The sequence below is a fragment of the Protopterus annectens genome, chromosome 10.part0 (assembly GCF_019279795.1).
Source record: "Protopterus annectens isolate FY-2018-M chromosome 10.part0, PAN1.0, whole genome shotgun sequence".
NCBI lineage: Eukaryota > Metazoa > Chordata > Ceratodontiformes > Protopteridae > Protopterus > Protopterus annectens.
In genome coordinates, this window is record NC_056744.1 from 298,351,518 (window position 1) to 298,367,891 (window position 16,374).

General features: G+C 37.2%; 1 protein-coding gene across 1 annotated transcript in view; it reads right to left on the minus strand.

The window, feature by feature from the left end:
* Nucleotides 1-16,374, minus strand: part of LOC122814130 (WD repeat-containing protein on Y chromosome-like) — a 1,041,762-nt gene that overhangs the window by 283,158 nt on the left and 742,230 nt on the right. The window contains exons 11-12 of the mRNA XM_044086745.1: nt 14,424-14,681; nt 10,016-10,180 (exon numbers count right to left, since the gene is read on the minus strand). Of these exons, the coding sequence (XP_043942680.1) occupies nt 10,016-10,180; nt 14,424-14,681 (423 nt within the window). The remainder of the gene's footprint in view (nt 1-10,015; nt 10,181-14,423; nt 14,682-16,374) is intronic.

A 16,374-nucleotide genomic window follows, 5' to 3' on the forward strand; every position in this document is an offset into this window, starting at 1 on the left:
TGAGTAGAATCTTCAGTTACCAGGAAACAAGAAAAAGGACCTGTATGTTACATCCCAATTACTTTTGTAAACACTTAATCTCGTATTAGGAGCTGTGGCCCTGATAAATTACTATAAAACAGTATTTAACTGTTTTAATATACTGTAACTCTTAGCCCTCACTACTCTCGGGAGGACAGCTGTTTGGCACTACTGCAGTTGTGGTCTGGCAAAGGCTCTCTCCATAACCACTAACAGTGATACTATCAGGAAAGTCTAACTTTTCCCCTCTCCCCTAGCAACTTATGGGATTTCAAAGTTTGTTTTTGGAAGTTTGCTTGAAACAGACAACTGTAACAAATACTCAAACTTGGTTTCCTAGCTGAAAGCAGTCTTGCTGATTGTTTCTTCAAACCCAGTAGCATCCTGCTCCGTTTCGCCCTTGCTAAGCTCGGGCTCCACTTCGCTCCCTTACCCTACCCCCTTTCCCACCCACCCATGCTCTCCCTAGATTTATTCCCATAGGCTCCATTCCTTACCATTCAAGTCCCACAACCTTAATCTCCTCCCACTCTTAAAATATATGTATATCTCTGCCCTTCACCTACCTCAACTACCACACATACGTCTAAACTGTCTATACTCTAAATACCCTCCCTTCACTCAGAACAATTTCTCTTTCAATAACAGAATAATCTTACTATTTCACTTTTTCTTAACCCTCTCATTGTAAAGAACTAATTCCAGTACATAACTAAAATGACAACGGATTTCTCAATCACCCAGAGTTGTCCCAGTCCAAATATACAGTGTAGCAAAATACTACTTACCATTCCTTACAGCCTTACTAAATTTACTAATAATAACATCCTACATCACGTCTTTTCACTCTAACCTTACCAACCCCCCTCCAGTCCACTCCACCTCAAATATCCATCCCCTCAAATTCAAACCAGTTAATATTTTTATAGGTAGATCCTTATTTAATCTTACAACTTCTACACAAGCTAAATTACCAAAACCTCATTATTCAAATTTATCTACTATATACTTAGAACATGTCAAACACTTTTCCAAATACCTAAAACACATAATCCTAACTGTATCTAAGCTAACCCTATGTGGCAAAATACATCCAAACCCAGGACCAACCAATCCTCCCTCAGCCTCAACATACCACCCTAGTCAGCAAACAAACAACAACCTGCCATCAATGATTCCCAGGAATGACAAAACTGATATATTAATTCTGAACATGAATATCAGAAGTATAAACAACAAACTTCATGACCTCCATGCCAACTTAGCTCACTACTCACCAGACAATGCTCTACTCACAGAGACCTGGTTAAAACCTGACACCAAAAGTAATGAAATACTCCCCCCAGGCTACAGTATTATATGCTCTGAGAGAATAAAGAAAAAGGGCGGTGGTGTAGCACTACTCTATAAAAAACACCTTTCCATAGAAATATTATCTGAAAAAACCTTTGAAATTCAGAATTCTGGAATACTATATGCTAAACTAAAATTCAACCCAAATAAAAATATATATATCATAGGTATTTACATGCCACCAGGTGATAATATTTCAGTACTGGAAAACTTACTACACTGGTGTTTCAATAACCTCCCTCAAGAAACACATAATGGGTGACCTTAATATGGACTGGTCAGCATGCAATTCCCCACAACCCAAAGCTCATATTAACCTACATGGTTTCTCTCAACCCATCCATTTACCAACTATAATTAATAAAAATTAATTCAAAAACTCCATGGACTGGATGTTAACAAACAGACCACCCCTTTACCCCTATCAGGTTGCTTACCTGATAGCCTCAGTGATCATTTTCCCACTTATCTAGTTAGAAGGAAAACAATGCAAATCAAACAACCCATTCTCCTACAAATAAGAAATAAAAAGCAACTAAACCCCTACCAACTCACAGAAATCCTCAAACACTGCGACTGGACACCTTAAAAAAACCTTCCCCTGCAAGACGCATTAATTTACTTCAATACTACTTTCCTTACCATTCTAGGCTCACAAGTACCTATTAGAAACATATGTGTCAAAGCTAATTATATCCCTTGGCTAAGTAAAGATACATTAAAGCTTCTCACACTTAGAGGTAAAGCATGGTCTACCTGGAAAACAAATAGATCCCAACTCTCATTCCAATCATATTGAGAACTTAGGAATAAAGCTAAAAAAATGGATAAAAACAGATAAAATTAACTATTACACTGAAATGTAATCAAAGCATCACAAAAACCCACAAAAATTTTGGTCCACAATAAATAACATCCTTAACCCTGGGAAATCAGGTACCCCCCACCCACCACCAACAATTCAGAAAATATACCCACTCAGTTTAACAAATATTTTACAAAAAACATCCTTGAGCTAACTAAAAATCACACATCATCAACTAATAAACTCTCCATCCCTACTTCTAACATAACATCCACCTTCTCAATGCAAACAGTTCCACCTGATACCATTAAAAACTCTTAAAAAAACTAAAGCCCACTACACTAGCTGCCGACAATCTACCCACAGAATACTTAAAGCTAACAGCAGATGTCATAGCATACCCTATATCTATACTAATCAACAGATAAATAGCTGAACAGCAACTCCCTTCTATCTGGAAAACCACGTATATCATTCCCCTTCATAAAGGTGGCCCATCAACTGAGCTAGTAACTACAGACCAATTGCAATATTATCACCTCTCTCAAAAATTCTAGAAAGAGTTATTCATAAACAAATAACTGACTACCTACTAAATGACAAACTTCTAACCAATACCCAACATGGTTTTAGACCATTCCATAGCACAACTACTGCTGTATTGTCTTTTATTATACCATGATCCCCCCAAAACGTGCACGCTGATTGGCCAGCGTGCCCGTTGTAAATCGAGTTATACTAATGGAAAAAGGTCGAGATGTCCGGAAGGGCAGTAAACAGATGCCATTATTTAAGAAAAGTAACAGTTTCTTTTCTTAAATAATGTCTACTAACATCATTAATCTCCACAGGAGTAATAATCACTTTGCATCTTCCATCTCCTTAGACCTGTCAAAAGCTTTTGATATGGTCTCCCATACCCACCTTCTCAGCACCCTCTCAGACCTCCAGTTTTGTAATTCCACCATTGCATGGTTCAAAGATTACCTCACAGGGCAGCAACAAGCTGTCTCATGGCAACAGACCCTCTCACCCTTATTACCAGTTGAACTTGGAGTCCCCCAAGGCTCCATTCTAGGCCCACTCCTATTCTCTATATTTTCTAACGATCTCCACCTTACAACCACTCATGCATCTCTCATCCAATATGCAGACAATTTGACTGTGATATATTCTGCACCCTCCCTACTAGAACTGCAATCACTTATCAAGAAAGCCTTTCAGGAAATAGAGACTTTAATGCTAACTTAACCTTAAATCCCCCAAAAACCAAACTATTAATATTCTCACCTAACAAAACTCCACCCTCCCCTAACACTTTCCACATTACCTCCCATAACAAAACCTACATAACTCCCTCTCAGCACACAAAACTATTAGGGATTGAAATTGACCATAAACAAATATAAAATAAAATAAATAAAAATAAACTCAGATTTGATATTCACATATCTCAGACAGTTAAAAAGATACACAAAAAACTTAGTACCTTACATAGGAACAAATACCATAATAGCAACTGCCCAAACTCATCTACTCTCCACCTTACTATATGCAGCACCCATTCTTACTAACCTCAAGAAATCTGAATTGCAAAAACTGGAAATCTGCTACAATAAAATAACAAGATTCACCACTAATTCTTCAGCTAGACTACATCACTGCCTTGCACTCAAGCAACTCAATTGGTTAGAATTTCCACAACTCCTACACTATATACAACTTTCTATGGCCCACAAAATCCTCTCAGAGCCTGATAAAATACCCTCCCTACAAACTCTTCTACAACCTTATGCTACTACAAGATCCCTCCGATCCTCCAACAAAAAACAAGTACAAACTCATATAGCCAAAAATCAAGCAGCTGAGTCCCTCTACTCAACCTATATAGGTAAACTCTGGAATGCCCTACCATCTAATCTTACCACCACATCATCTCTAACAATATTTAAGCCATCCATAAAAAAATATCTACTTAGCAAATGGTTCTGCATATGCACAATCCAAATTTTCAATACTTAAGGCTTACATGTTATCTAGTTACGTAAATATTCTCTGCATGGCAACAACATAAATGTTATCAATGTCGATAATCTTTTAACAGTATGCTTATTAAAGCTTACTCGCATCTTACAATCTCAGACAAGCTTACCTGATGGTCATTAAAGCATTGCTACATAAACACAGAGCAACAACAGGCATTGACACAACATGCATTTTCTGAATAATAAGAAGCAAAAATCAACAGTATAAAAATATGACAGAAAACCAGAACATTCTGCAAAATCAAGGACAGATGAAAAGCTACTGTACTTGTGTGTTGTGTCTACCTTGGATGGGGGGATACTCTGCACACTTACACTGCATAACTGCTCCTTGCCTTGCTTGGACACATCCAGGGTAACTACATGAGGGGAGTGGGGTACAACAAGTATGTCACAATTTAAAATGTCTCTGGCTGACTGTGATGGCCTTGACACATTTGGTAATACCTCTCAACTTCAGAGCAAGAAATCTGGACAAAGCCATAAATAAAAGTGGGGCAAAGGCCCTTTGCTCTTACAAACTTAGAAAGTTGATAGAATAGTAGGTCTTGCATTAGTATGAATTTTCTGAAGGGTATGAAATCTGAAACTCAAATGTCTGTCATTAATTTCTAACTTCAATCTTTAATGATTTGCCACTAATTTGCCAGGCATAAAACCACAATTTTATGAAAAACAGACCAAAAATGTGATGCAAAAATCTGGATATTGTACAAAAATCTGGACAGTTAAGAGATATGTTCCCTACCCACTGCACTCTGGACTTTCCAAACACCCCAAAACATTTACTTGCTTAGTGTGATAAGGACTTGATATAACAAAGCAAACAAGTTGGAGGTCCCTTCCGAACAAACTCAAAACTGGAGAATATCTGCATTTTTCCTGTAGAAATTCCTACATTACAAACCAAACTTTAAAGAGTGTTTCTCATCCCAAAATATGTAAATCCTACCATAATAAAAATGGTGCACAGTTAAGTTTCTGGTCTACCCACAGGCATACTTCTCAAGTTCTTTTATTTTCAAGAAACAGAGATAAAACAAGTGTGTGTGTATGTGTGTATATGTATAAGAGTGTGTGTGTGTGTGTGTGTGTGTGTGTGTGTGTGTGTGTGTGTGTGTGTGTGTGTGTGTGTGTATTAGGATGCAGACTTGCCTTTGATACTGCAAGATCAGAGAGCTGCAGGTTTTATCTTCACACCAGTTATTCATACATACATTTCATTACTGACACTGTAGCACAGTTTAGGGGTGATCATTGTTCTCTTAAGTCACTGTGTCTTAGAAAAACACATAAAAAAAAATAAAGTGAGGTGTGTCATCTTCCTGAGATGGTGGTAAATCAGATGAATGAAGAAAACACCATGAACTTGGTATAGAAGAGCCAGGCTTAATTTATTCCACAAACAACATGATTAATAAATAATTATACCAGCAAAAATCTTCATAACACAAAATAGATAAAAAAGTCCTTAATCATGGTACTTTCAATCCAATATAAACTCAGACTTATCTTCAACTTAGTCCATCTCTCCTGAGCCTTAATTACTTTTTTCCATATAACTTGCATTACATGTCCTGATAAAGCAAACTTAATAATTTAATAAACATCCATATTTTATTACATAAAACATGAGTGTACCACACTTTCCAAACATATCACATAGTAACACATACAGCTATACATAGCTCTCTTGTATTTATGTCCAACTGACACTGTCTTAACAAAAAAAAAAAACAGACCTTCTCTTTCTTCTGCTTTACAACTAGAACTGGTACAAGACTACATACTAGCCATAAACACAAACAAATTCTCAGTTACAGGTTTTGCTACAGGTAGAAGACTAGCTTCAGTTTGACAAGGAATGATTACTGCTTCTTCTGTAATACATATAATAGTGGAAGCTGCATCAGGTGATCCTACAGTTATGTGACCTGCACTTACTCATTAATGGGCTCTATTTTTAAGAAGGTCCGACTCCATTGTAATTAGTGTTCTACCCCCAGACAGTTAACAAATTAAATCAACAATGTTATTTTTATACTTCCTTTAGAAAGCTATTAATGCAACTGTTAAGCACCCTTCATGACTTACTGTAAGCCTGTAATGAATGATATCAGAGCAGAATGCTGTTATATCCCAGATATACAAACACACTCACATGCAGCAATTGATTCTGAAACTCCCACAATTATTGTCCATTCTTGTATTTAAGTAACATTAAGGGACAGGCATTGACTACTGAGAGATACTACTGAATTTTTATTTAATCATAATCATTTTATGGTTTTTGTATGCAAAAAGAATGCAACAGCGATTAGTCACAATAAACATTTATCTCCCAATAAAGCATGCAGAAGTAAAGTTGCTAGGCATCAGACTTTATCACATTAATAATACTTTATATTTCTTAAATCTGCACTTGTAATTTAAGATTTAATTAGCTCAGATCGTCAGAGTGTTTTGTTGCCAGTAAGCATTTATTTGGGTGGCACTGGTTGATTACCTGAACTGAACTGGACAATACAATGAGCGATAGGTACAACATGCACCTCTTATCATTGCATGCAGTTATAGTGAAATATAGGTATATTTTGTATATTTGCTTTAAACTGGATTGCATTATTCAAATTCTTAATTTTCATTATAAATTAAAATTCTCTCACAGATGCCACTGCTGCAAATAACATTTGACCAACTACATGCGTCAGGAATTTTATCGAACAATTTATAAAAAGGTTAATTAGGGGACTGAAATATGTCTAGGCTTCATCTAATTAATACCGTTAGTGGTGGTAAGTTACTGGTAACAGCAGTTGATTCTTGAGTCTTCTTGACAGAAGTTATATATATTTGAAGTGATGATTTTTGTCCGATCCCCAATTAAGGTTACAAACTCCGTGACTGTCTGGTCTGAATAAACCAAAGTATTGTCTGCTGCTACTGACTGGTTTTTGCTCTCTTTTTCCCAACACGCAAAGTGCGGGAAGAGAGTGAGAACCAATCAGTAGCCATCCAGCCATCCATGTCCTCTACGTGACTGCAGACGTGGCAGTCCGATCTCCTTAAAATTTACTGCGGTTACAAACCGTATAGACGTCTGAGCATCACACGCTGATGCCTTCTCTCCTTAATCTGCACTGCTTTTATAGCAGTCAGGATTTACAGAAACTAGTTTTTTTTTTAAACCCGGAACTCGCCAAGCATGCACAGTTCGAGTTCTGGGACTTTAACAGCGAATTAGTCAGATTCGCAGCTAAGCAGCAGCCAGCCAGTATAACAATAATGTAGAGTATACAAAAATAAATATTTTATTTTATTTTTTAAAATGTTCTTTCCTTTTCTCCACATCTTGGGGGGCTGCAGCCCTGCAGTCTGATGGCACAAACTTCTTTTGGAACTTCTCTGATCACAGGGTCTTCCCATTAAGACTTGTGTTGTTCCTCATTCTGTATACATTACATGAGGATTCATAGAAGCCTTGTTTCATAACTGACTACATTTCATAACCATCACAGGCTCAACACACTGCCTGTGATATCTCACAAAACACATTCATTTATGGTTTATTTTCATATTTTTCAAACCCTCCTCCTAAATTATTAATTCCCCAAGGAGTTACCATTGTATTCAGCCATATTTGGCTTACTTTTTCTTTAAATCTGTCTTGGTCTCACACATCTGATGACCTCAGTTTTAGACAACTCTCCTCTCAGATGCTCCACTTGTTTCCTATGCCACACTCCTTATAAACCCCCCCTGAACAATCAAGTTGAACGGTGCTCTTGAATGGGAGGTCCACAACTGTCATTGGTGGAGGGAAAAGAGCTAGGTGGTGGTAAGTCTCTTGCCACCATAATGCTAGAGGAGTGCAATTTTTGTCTCCACAGATTTTTAGTTCCTATCCATTAGATAGATGGAAGCATATAGAGGCATCCCATATTCACTTTAGCAAAGTAGACCTCCTATCATAAGATGCAGTCCCTAAGTGTTTTCTTCATCCAACCCCTTGCAGTAACACCTTATTCCTCCTCTGGTATAGGACAACTACTTGAATTACATCAAGGAATGGCACTGGAACAGTGGAAAAATCCTACCCCATGGAAGCTCAGTTTTTAACACTCCACTCTTTTGACCCTCTGTCCCTTTTCTTTGGCCTATATTCTAGCACCTACATCAAAAATACAGCCTGAATCACTGCCATTGAGGAGAGACCATCAGGATGGCTATCAGATCTGTCTTCTTAAACTTTTATGAAGGTGCTGTTGAGTAAAGTAGGCCATTACATTACCAGACATTTTAATTTTTTTTTTTAATTAGTTGAACTTCTGCCTCTTTATAGGAGCACTGCCTGGCTTAATGACCTGCTCAGAGTCACACAGCAAATGGAGACTGAGGGAACATTAAACTTCTGCTCTAAACTACCAGCATGTGCCTATCAGACATAGCTCCCTTGTGTTTTATCCCCTGCTTTTTCTTTTAGCTATTTGGAAATGAGTTAATATGACGACAGTTTCACACAATACAGGGAGCTTAAAAAGAAAGTTTTCATAACTGTTAAATACATTTTGTATATCTGAGTGATTGAACAGGACAGAATTCTATATTAATACTGAAGACCAGAACTCATATATGCACACTTTTGGAAAGACAGTGATCAAAACTTGTTGGAATATGGATAAGCCCTTTCAATATACAGATTTGTTAACTGTACAATTAAAATATTAAAATGCCTGCAGAACATATAACATCTGTCAAATATGATATAAAAATATGACAGCTCTAATATATTCATGCTAATATTTGTGTAGCCATCATATCTTACACGGAAGTCCTTCAAAAGTAATTTTCTAAAATGCCATTATGATGACATTCAAGTTTCATAGCTGTAAAATCGACATTTACACAGGTTCTGCTGGAAGAATACACATTTCATCCTGATGTTTATGGATATATATATCATTAAGAAATGGCTGTGTAATTGGCTAGTAGTCTAAACCTGAAGCTTGAGAAAAGTTTTCTTCAAAGTCTGAGTTTCTGAACTGTACTAGATAGATGAAAAGGATGTGGCACGTACCTGTACCTTACTTCCAACCTTACAGGTGGCCTATATGTGAGAATAAATACAGACCATATCAAGGCTGCCAGAGAGAACAGGCTATGCATTCGATGAAAATGTATGCAATCAGGAGAAGCATGACCTTAAACACACTACATTTTACCCTCTTTTTCATTTAGAAACCTTCCCATCTTCTCCCTGGAATAGCTGGAGGACAGTCCCAATCTGAATTGTTAGAAAGGGGAAGAACATGTTACAGTCTCAACGGGCAGCATTGATGAAGGGGAGCACATGCATTGTACCTTCTGCATATGATTCAAAGCAGTAAGACTGCCTCTGTAGTAAAACGAGTCAGTAACTCATCAGGTCTACAAACATGGCCAGTCACACCAACATACCACTGCAGCTACAGACAGCTAAAACAAGAGTATAATGTGACCCCGAATATCTGAATGACGTTGCCATTAAAAACTTAAGATGTTTTTTCTGTTGATTTTAATATAAAAAACAATACAGGTTTCACTGTTGTATGAAAACTGACCTGCTGAGCTACAAGTACATTACTACTATTTCTTTATTAAAAGAAAAATGATAAAAGAAGGTGGCCAGATAAACAGGAGGGCAATATATACTGAATAACAAGCTTTCCTTCACAATTTCATTCTAAAACAATTACAAAGAGAAAAAAGTAAACATAACTGTCAAGGATAACATAATAGTTGAAGCTCCAACCTTTATGGTGCCATTTCTTGCTCCAGTAATTAGTCTTCTCTGTGGACTGTCAAAAGCCATGCATGTTATTTCTTCATTGCCATGGACATTGTTGAGCAACAGGCATTTGGTTCCTGTCTTCACATCCCACAGTGTAATGGTGGAATCATCACTACCTGTAGCCACCTGTAAAATGAGACACATTTGTAAGTGTAACATATTTGTTAAGCAGAATACAACAGGTAAGATGTAGTATTATTTTGAATTTACACATCTTCCTAAGAAACTTTTGTTTTCACTGTTTTGAAACATGCATTCATTTTTACATACATGAGGTAAACTGATGATTGCAAAATGAAGAGTACTTTGTTTTTATTCTCCATCCTCGTGTATTCCAACAGGAGTGTGTGTGTGTGTGTGTGTGTGTGTGTGTGTGTGTGTGTGTGTGTGTGTGTGTGTGTGTGTGTGTGTGTGTGTGCGCATGCCTGTGTGTTAACTTTCAGAAATAGGCCAGGCCATGAACAGTAAGGGTGGGGCAAAAAGGACCTGTTAGTGCAAATGTGGGAACCAGCTATTCAGAGACACATTAGCTGTAGCAAGGAAATGCCTCATTATCATCTAATTTGCATGTGTCTGAATTGCTAAGTGATTTCCACAAGCACTGACAAGCTCTTTTCTGCTACCATTGTGGTAATCGCTACTGCCAGCTGATGTACCATCTTAGCACAGGCCCACCCCCCATTCAATCCCACACACAGATACAGACACACACACACACACACACACACACACACACACACACACACACACACACACACACACCATGATACCATTTACCAGTCCCCAATTTAAAAGAATACTTCTGATTTGTCACTGTCCCTCTGAATCAATGATGATCACTATCATTCACTAATGGTAGACATCAGAGTTTCATTGTTCATATTGTTCAGTATATGCATCCGACTACAAGACCTGTTGGCCTATTAACACATTATAATAGAGTACAGTAATATTAAGACTCCTTGGTGTTGTCCAGTGTTCCATTTGTCTTTGTCCAGAAATCTAGAACACAGCCCCTGTACATCATGGACCATTGCAGTCAGTTAATAATGCCAGACATTACAATTTCATACTTATTTATGCCAACGTTTTGTGCTACAAAATCTGAGTTCCATTAACTTTTTAAGTGGATTGGAGGACATTAAAGAATGTACCTGGTATCTAGTGTTTCCCCATCCATCTTTTGTCTTGAAAAACCTGAGTTCTATTGACTTTATTTAAATTTAACAGTTTTCTCTGGTGTCTAATTTCACCCCCATATTACATCTAATGCTGATTAGTATAGTAACAGATGAGAGGTGTGGACCACTCTCCACTCTCTCTCACACACACACACACACACACACACACACACACACACACACACACATACACACACAAACACCAATACAGCCCCATCACCCGATTGCACTCATATACACACAAACCCAGTCATCCCTACACACACACATACACATACACACACACACACACACACACACACACACACACACACACACACACACACACAAAGACACACATGCACGCATGCACATGCACACACTCATCTGACAGCACTCAGACTTCTGCATGCACTCTCACACACAGCCAAAAACACACATGCACCTATCCTACCTACCCCCTAACTAATCCCTCTTCTGTGATGACCCAGGCAAAGACACACACAGACAGACTCAAACACACACACACACACGCACACACACACACACACACACACACACACACACACACACACACACACACACACACACACACACACACACACACACACACACACACACACAGACACATACCTCTACATAAGCTCACACATGCATCCAAACACATACAGAAATGTGTGCTACCCCAATGCTACCTATCAGCTAAAATCCCTGTGATCTCACCCATTGAAAGTAATGGGTGAATATGAGCTTTTGGCCACTATTTATTGCAGCTAATAGTAAGGATATAGGCAGCTGAACAGTTCTGTGAATCATTTGGCTGCACACAGCATTTAAAGCAGCATTTCCAAAGGAAGAGAACATGGCTAATTAGCAAATGCTGCGTCCCTAGAATGCCTCATTAACATTTGCTGTAGGTCAGATAGAGACAACCTTCCATGGTACTGCACCTCTTTTGATGGAAGAACTGCTGTAGGGCTGTCTACCAACCAGAAAAAGGCTACTGGTAGCTGAAAAAGGGCTTACCACTGGCAGTAATCTTTTTTTGAATCACAGCCATGGTATGTGTAGGTTTGTGAATATTTTTTGGCAAGTTTAACAGTAACACATTATAATAGTTATGCAGTGGATGGAGCAATGTAAAAAACAGCAAGTCAGTTAAGTGCTTCTATAGAACACAACCCAATCTTAATTGTTAAGCACCCCCTGCTTCACTTGTTAATATCGGGTATTGCACTAAGCAGTTAAATCTGCTAGTACTGGCCAGCAAATGACAGCGGCAGAATAAAAAACATGTGTTTCTGCCTGCTGCCTGACTTTGTGTAAGATAAGAGAGTGTTACTGCCTTTCTGACAGTGCAACGTTAAGAGCTTTAGGGCTTTGAAAACCAGCAAAACACTTATATTTTTTTTCACTACAAAGAATTATGATCGGGTCTCTGATCATAGCCTTTATTATGTGTTCTCAATATGTATGCCAAGAATCACTTCCTGAGCTTCGCTCTTGAGGTTAATTTCTTGGCATCCATGTCATGAAGACATAATAAGCTGTTTATGATTCAAAAACAATTATAATCCTCTATATTATAATAGTTAATTTACCTCACTGGTAAATTACTGGTCTTTAAAATACTGGAACAGAGTCTTCCCATTGACCAGGCAACATAGTGCAATACTTACTGCACTGAGCTAGTGCAGGTGCATGCTTTTAAATAGGCACAGTGTTGTAATGGAGTGCTATGTACTGAATGGTAGGCTCACACTCTGCAGGCACCCCTACTGCAGGAGCTGTATTTATAGGTCTTTCCCAGATAGTGGTCCTGTTGTTAGACTCTATGACGACACTTATCTAAAGATGGGCAAGTTAGCTTTGGTGGTTCAGTCCCATCCCGCCTTATCTGGTTATTCTAAAGCCTGGGCTCATACAAAACCCCATATTATGTGAGGCATTGTCAGGGCCAAAGCATCGATACTATGAAGTCAAACAGTAAACAAAGACGGTCATAACTGATAGGGGAGTCTTACTCTGACATTTAAACTACTTATATTTTTACAATTTACATCTTTATTCCTTTATGTACCAACTCTAAGGCTGTACTATTTGAGAGAAGGTTTTAAGTATTTGGGATTAGTATTGTTTTTGCTTCAGAAATGTTTTCCTCATTTCCAAAGATAAATATTTATGCATTAAGAATATTATAGAAAATCTAATATAGCTCATTATTTTTAATATATTCTATAATGAAAAGTAATGATGCATGCCATTTTGTTAATGAATGAATTAGGCATTTGTTAACCAAGCAAATGGGCAGGTCAAATAACCTTTCTCATCAATGTCTCAGACCAAGAAGTAAAGACATCCTTTAATAATACAAGCAATCATAAGTTTATTATAAAGAAAGGAAAAAAAAAACCTGGTGCATAATATGTGTGGTTCTTTAAACTATGAACAAGTATTTGATTTACATACCAAATCAAAACTTCTTGGATGAATCCAGAAATCATTACATTTTTAGAACAGTGTGCTCTTGTACAGGCTGAAAGTTCCATTAAAAATAAAGAAATACCAAATGTATATAAAAATCAATTCCCAATGGTTGGAGAGGGGATGATGATGCTACAACTAAGTGTTTAAATAGGAGTGCACTGGAATGCCAGTGTTATTCATTAATGTGCATGAGACATAGGATTCAAGCAACAGATCTTTAAATATGGACAATTTTACAACTAACCACTTATACTAGCAAAGTTTTCTGTTTTACTAAAACAGGTACAAAATTCAAATATGATATGGTCTGAGGTCCTGTCACTGAGGTATCGATGAATAACTATTTAAAGCCACACACAAGCGACAAATTTTGAAGATGAGCAAGCATGATTAAAACTAATCTAAGAGAAATACTTAAAAATAAGATTATTACTTTGTCTAAGTTATATTGAAATTGAAGTTAATAGAATGCCTAGAGAAGTGATACATCTTGCAAAATATCTTTCCTTTTTACTTTTATGACGTAAGTCATATACAAAGCATAATAAGATGTGCTCATTTTTACAAATCAGTCACTGGCATCTTGATGTTGAGAATGCAGTTATTATACCTGAAGAAACTGCAGAAATCGGTCTATAAATATGAATTTGTGCTCCTGAGAGGCATAAAGTGATACAAAACTACAAATCAAGACATGCTTGTAAAATAACGACACACTGTACCTGGCAGAAGAATGAGTTATAAATAGCGGAACAAAGCGGTGCACTGTGAGTATGTGTTTCATTCTCTAGATCGGTATGGTCCAGGTTGAGCATGGCTATATAATCAGCACACGACACAAGAAGAACACGAGGATCTTGTGTCACAAGAAGGAAGGGGAACTCGCCATACTCTATGAAGTGGCCAGGCTGTACACAAGGAAACTTCAAAACCAGACTCTGAAGGCAGTTCTCTGAAGAAATATCCCAAACCTTTAAAATCTGAAAAATAGAAAGCCATATTGAGCATAACTGAATTTCATGAAGAAAGCATAGGCTACAGAAAATTCAGACTAATGTGTCCAGGAGGTTGCAGTGTCATATAACGTTGCATTAAAAAAGTGTGCATAATTTACCTTAAAGTGCCTTATGATACTAGAATCATTTGAAACTGTTGTAATCTCTGCGCTAAAATAATTACAGCTGCTTTATTAGTAAGAATATGATTGAAAACAATACGAAGAGATACTAAGAGATGAGCAAAGGATGCGGACACAATCCTTTGAGTGCTTTTGTTCAATTTATTAATTTGAACTTCATCAGAAAATGAAGAAACCTCTCACACATACCACAATATAACAAAATCAATCCCACCACATGACATCAATCTTCCAATCAAAATACATTGCCTTAAAGCAATAACATGTAAAAATACAATTCAATAACTAATAAAATACAAAATGCATAAAAGTACATAAAAATATATGAAAATACATACATGATACTTACATGATACTTTACTTTACAAAAAAAAAAAATCTATACACACTCTCAGGTATATTCTGCATGACTCTACCTGTATGTCCAGTATTAATGTGAACACATTTAAATGTAACAGTACTTAACAATCCACCCTTGTGTAATACACTACAAGCATCTGGTGAATTGTGTGAAAATGATATGAGGAACATCAGACGTGATGCAAATGTGTACAATTTGACTAATAATAAAGATCAGGTGCTATGTGAACTAAGTAAAAATAAAAATCTTAGACTAATGAGAGCTGATAAAAGTGGTATGATCATCATTATGAAAACAGGAGATTACATTAATTCTATGGAGAAAATGTTACAAAATGATAACACCTATTTAAAAGTGGATAGTAACATTATTAAAGTTAGCTTTTTAAGGGTTGATACTGATTTGTTTGACATGTTTTGTCAGGGCAATATTGACCATGACACGTATGAATTTTTTACAGTTTGAGCCATCCCAACGTGTGTGCACTGTCTGGAATACCAAAAGTGCACAAGTCCCAAGTAGATACACCTTTTCGACCCATCATTTCAGCAAAGAAATCTAAGACAGAGACCATTTCATTATGGGTCTATATTACAACGTTGAACTCACAGGAGTTTGAACGTTGTAATATCGAAATGTATAGTTCAAAACCCAATAATAACGAAAACACAGACCAGCAATTTTTTTTCCCAGGGAAAAAAATAGCTGTTCCGTGACAAAAAAAAAAAAAACTTACACTTTAAACTTATACTAAACTGTGGGGCTTCGCCATCCACACCCCCCCTACTTAAATATACCAACTCTGAGATTGCACCACTGTGGTAATAATAGCAAAGTCCCAAAAACGGCCCACCAATTTTTTTTTCTCTGGGAAAAAAATCAGTGTGCCGTGGCTTTGCTATTTTTGTATTTCAGACTTTTGGGTTCGATATTACAACGTTTGAACTTCTACAAGTTCGACGTTGTAATATAGACCCTTTCATTATGATTAGATTTTGAACTAAATTCAATTGTCCAAACATGTAAATCTTACCTCAGAGATTCATGGCATCTACTAGAAATTTTGAGTAAACTCACCCCCGGATTCATGAAGCTTGTGCCAGGCGCAGGCGTAGCGTAGGCGGCATAATGCCAAATATGTCCGCCGAGCGATTCAGGTACGAACCAATCCCAC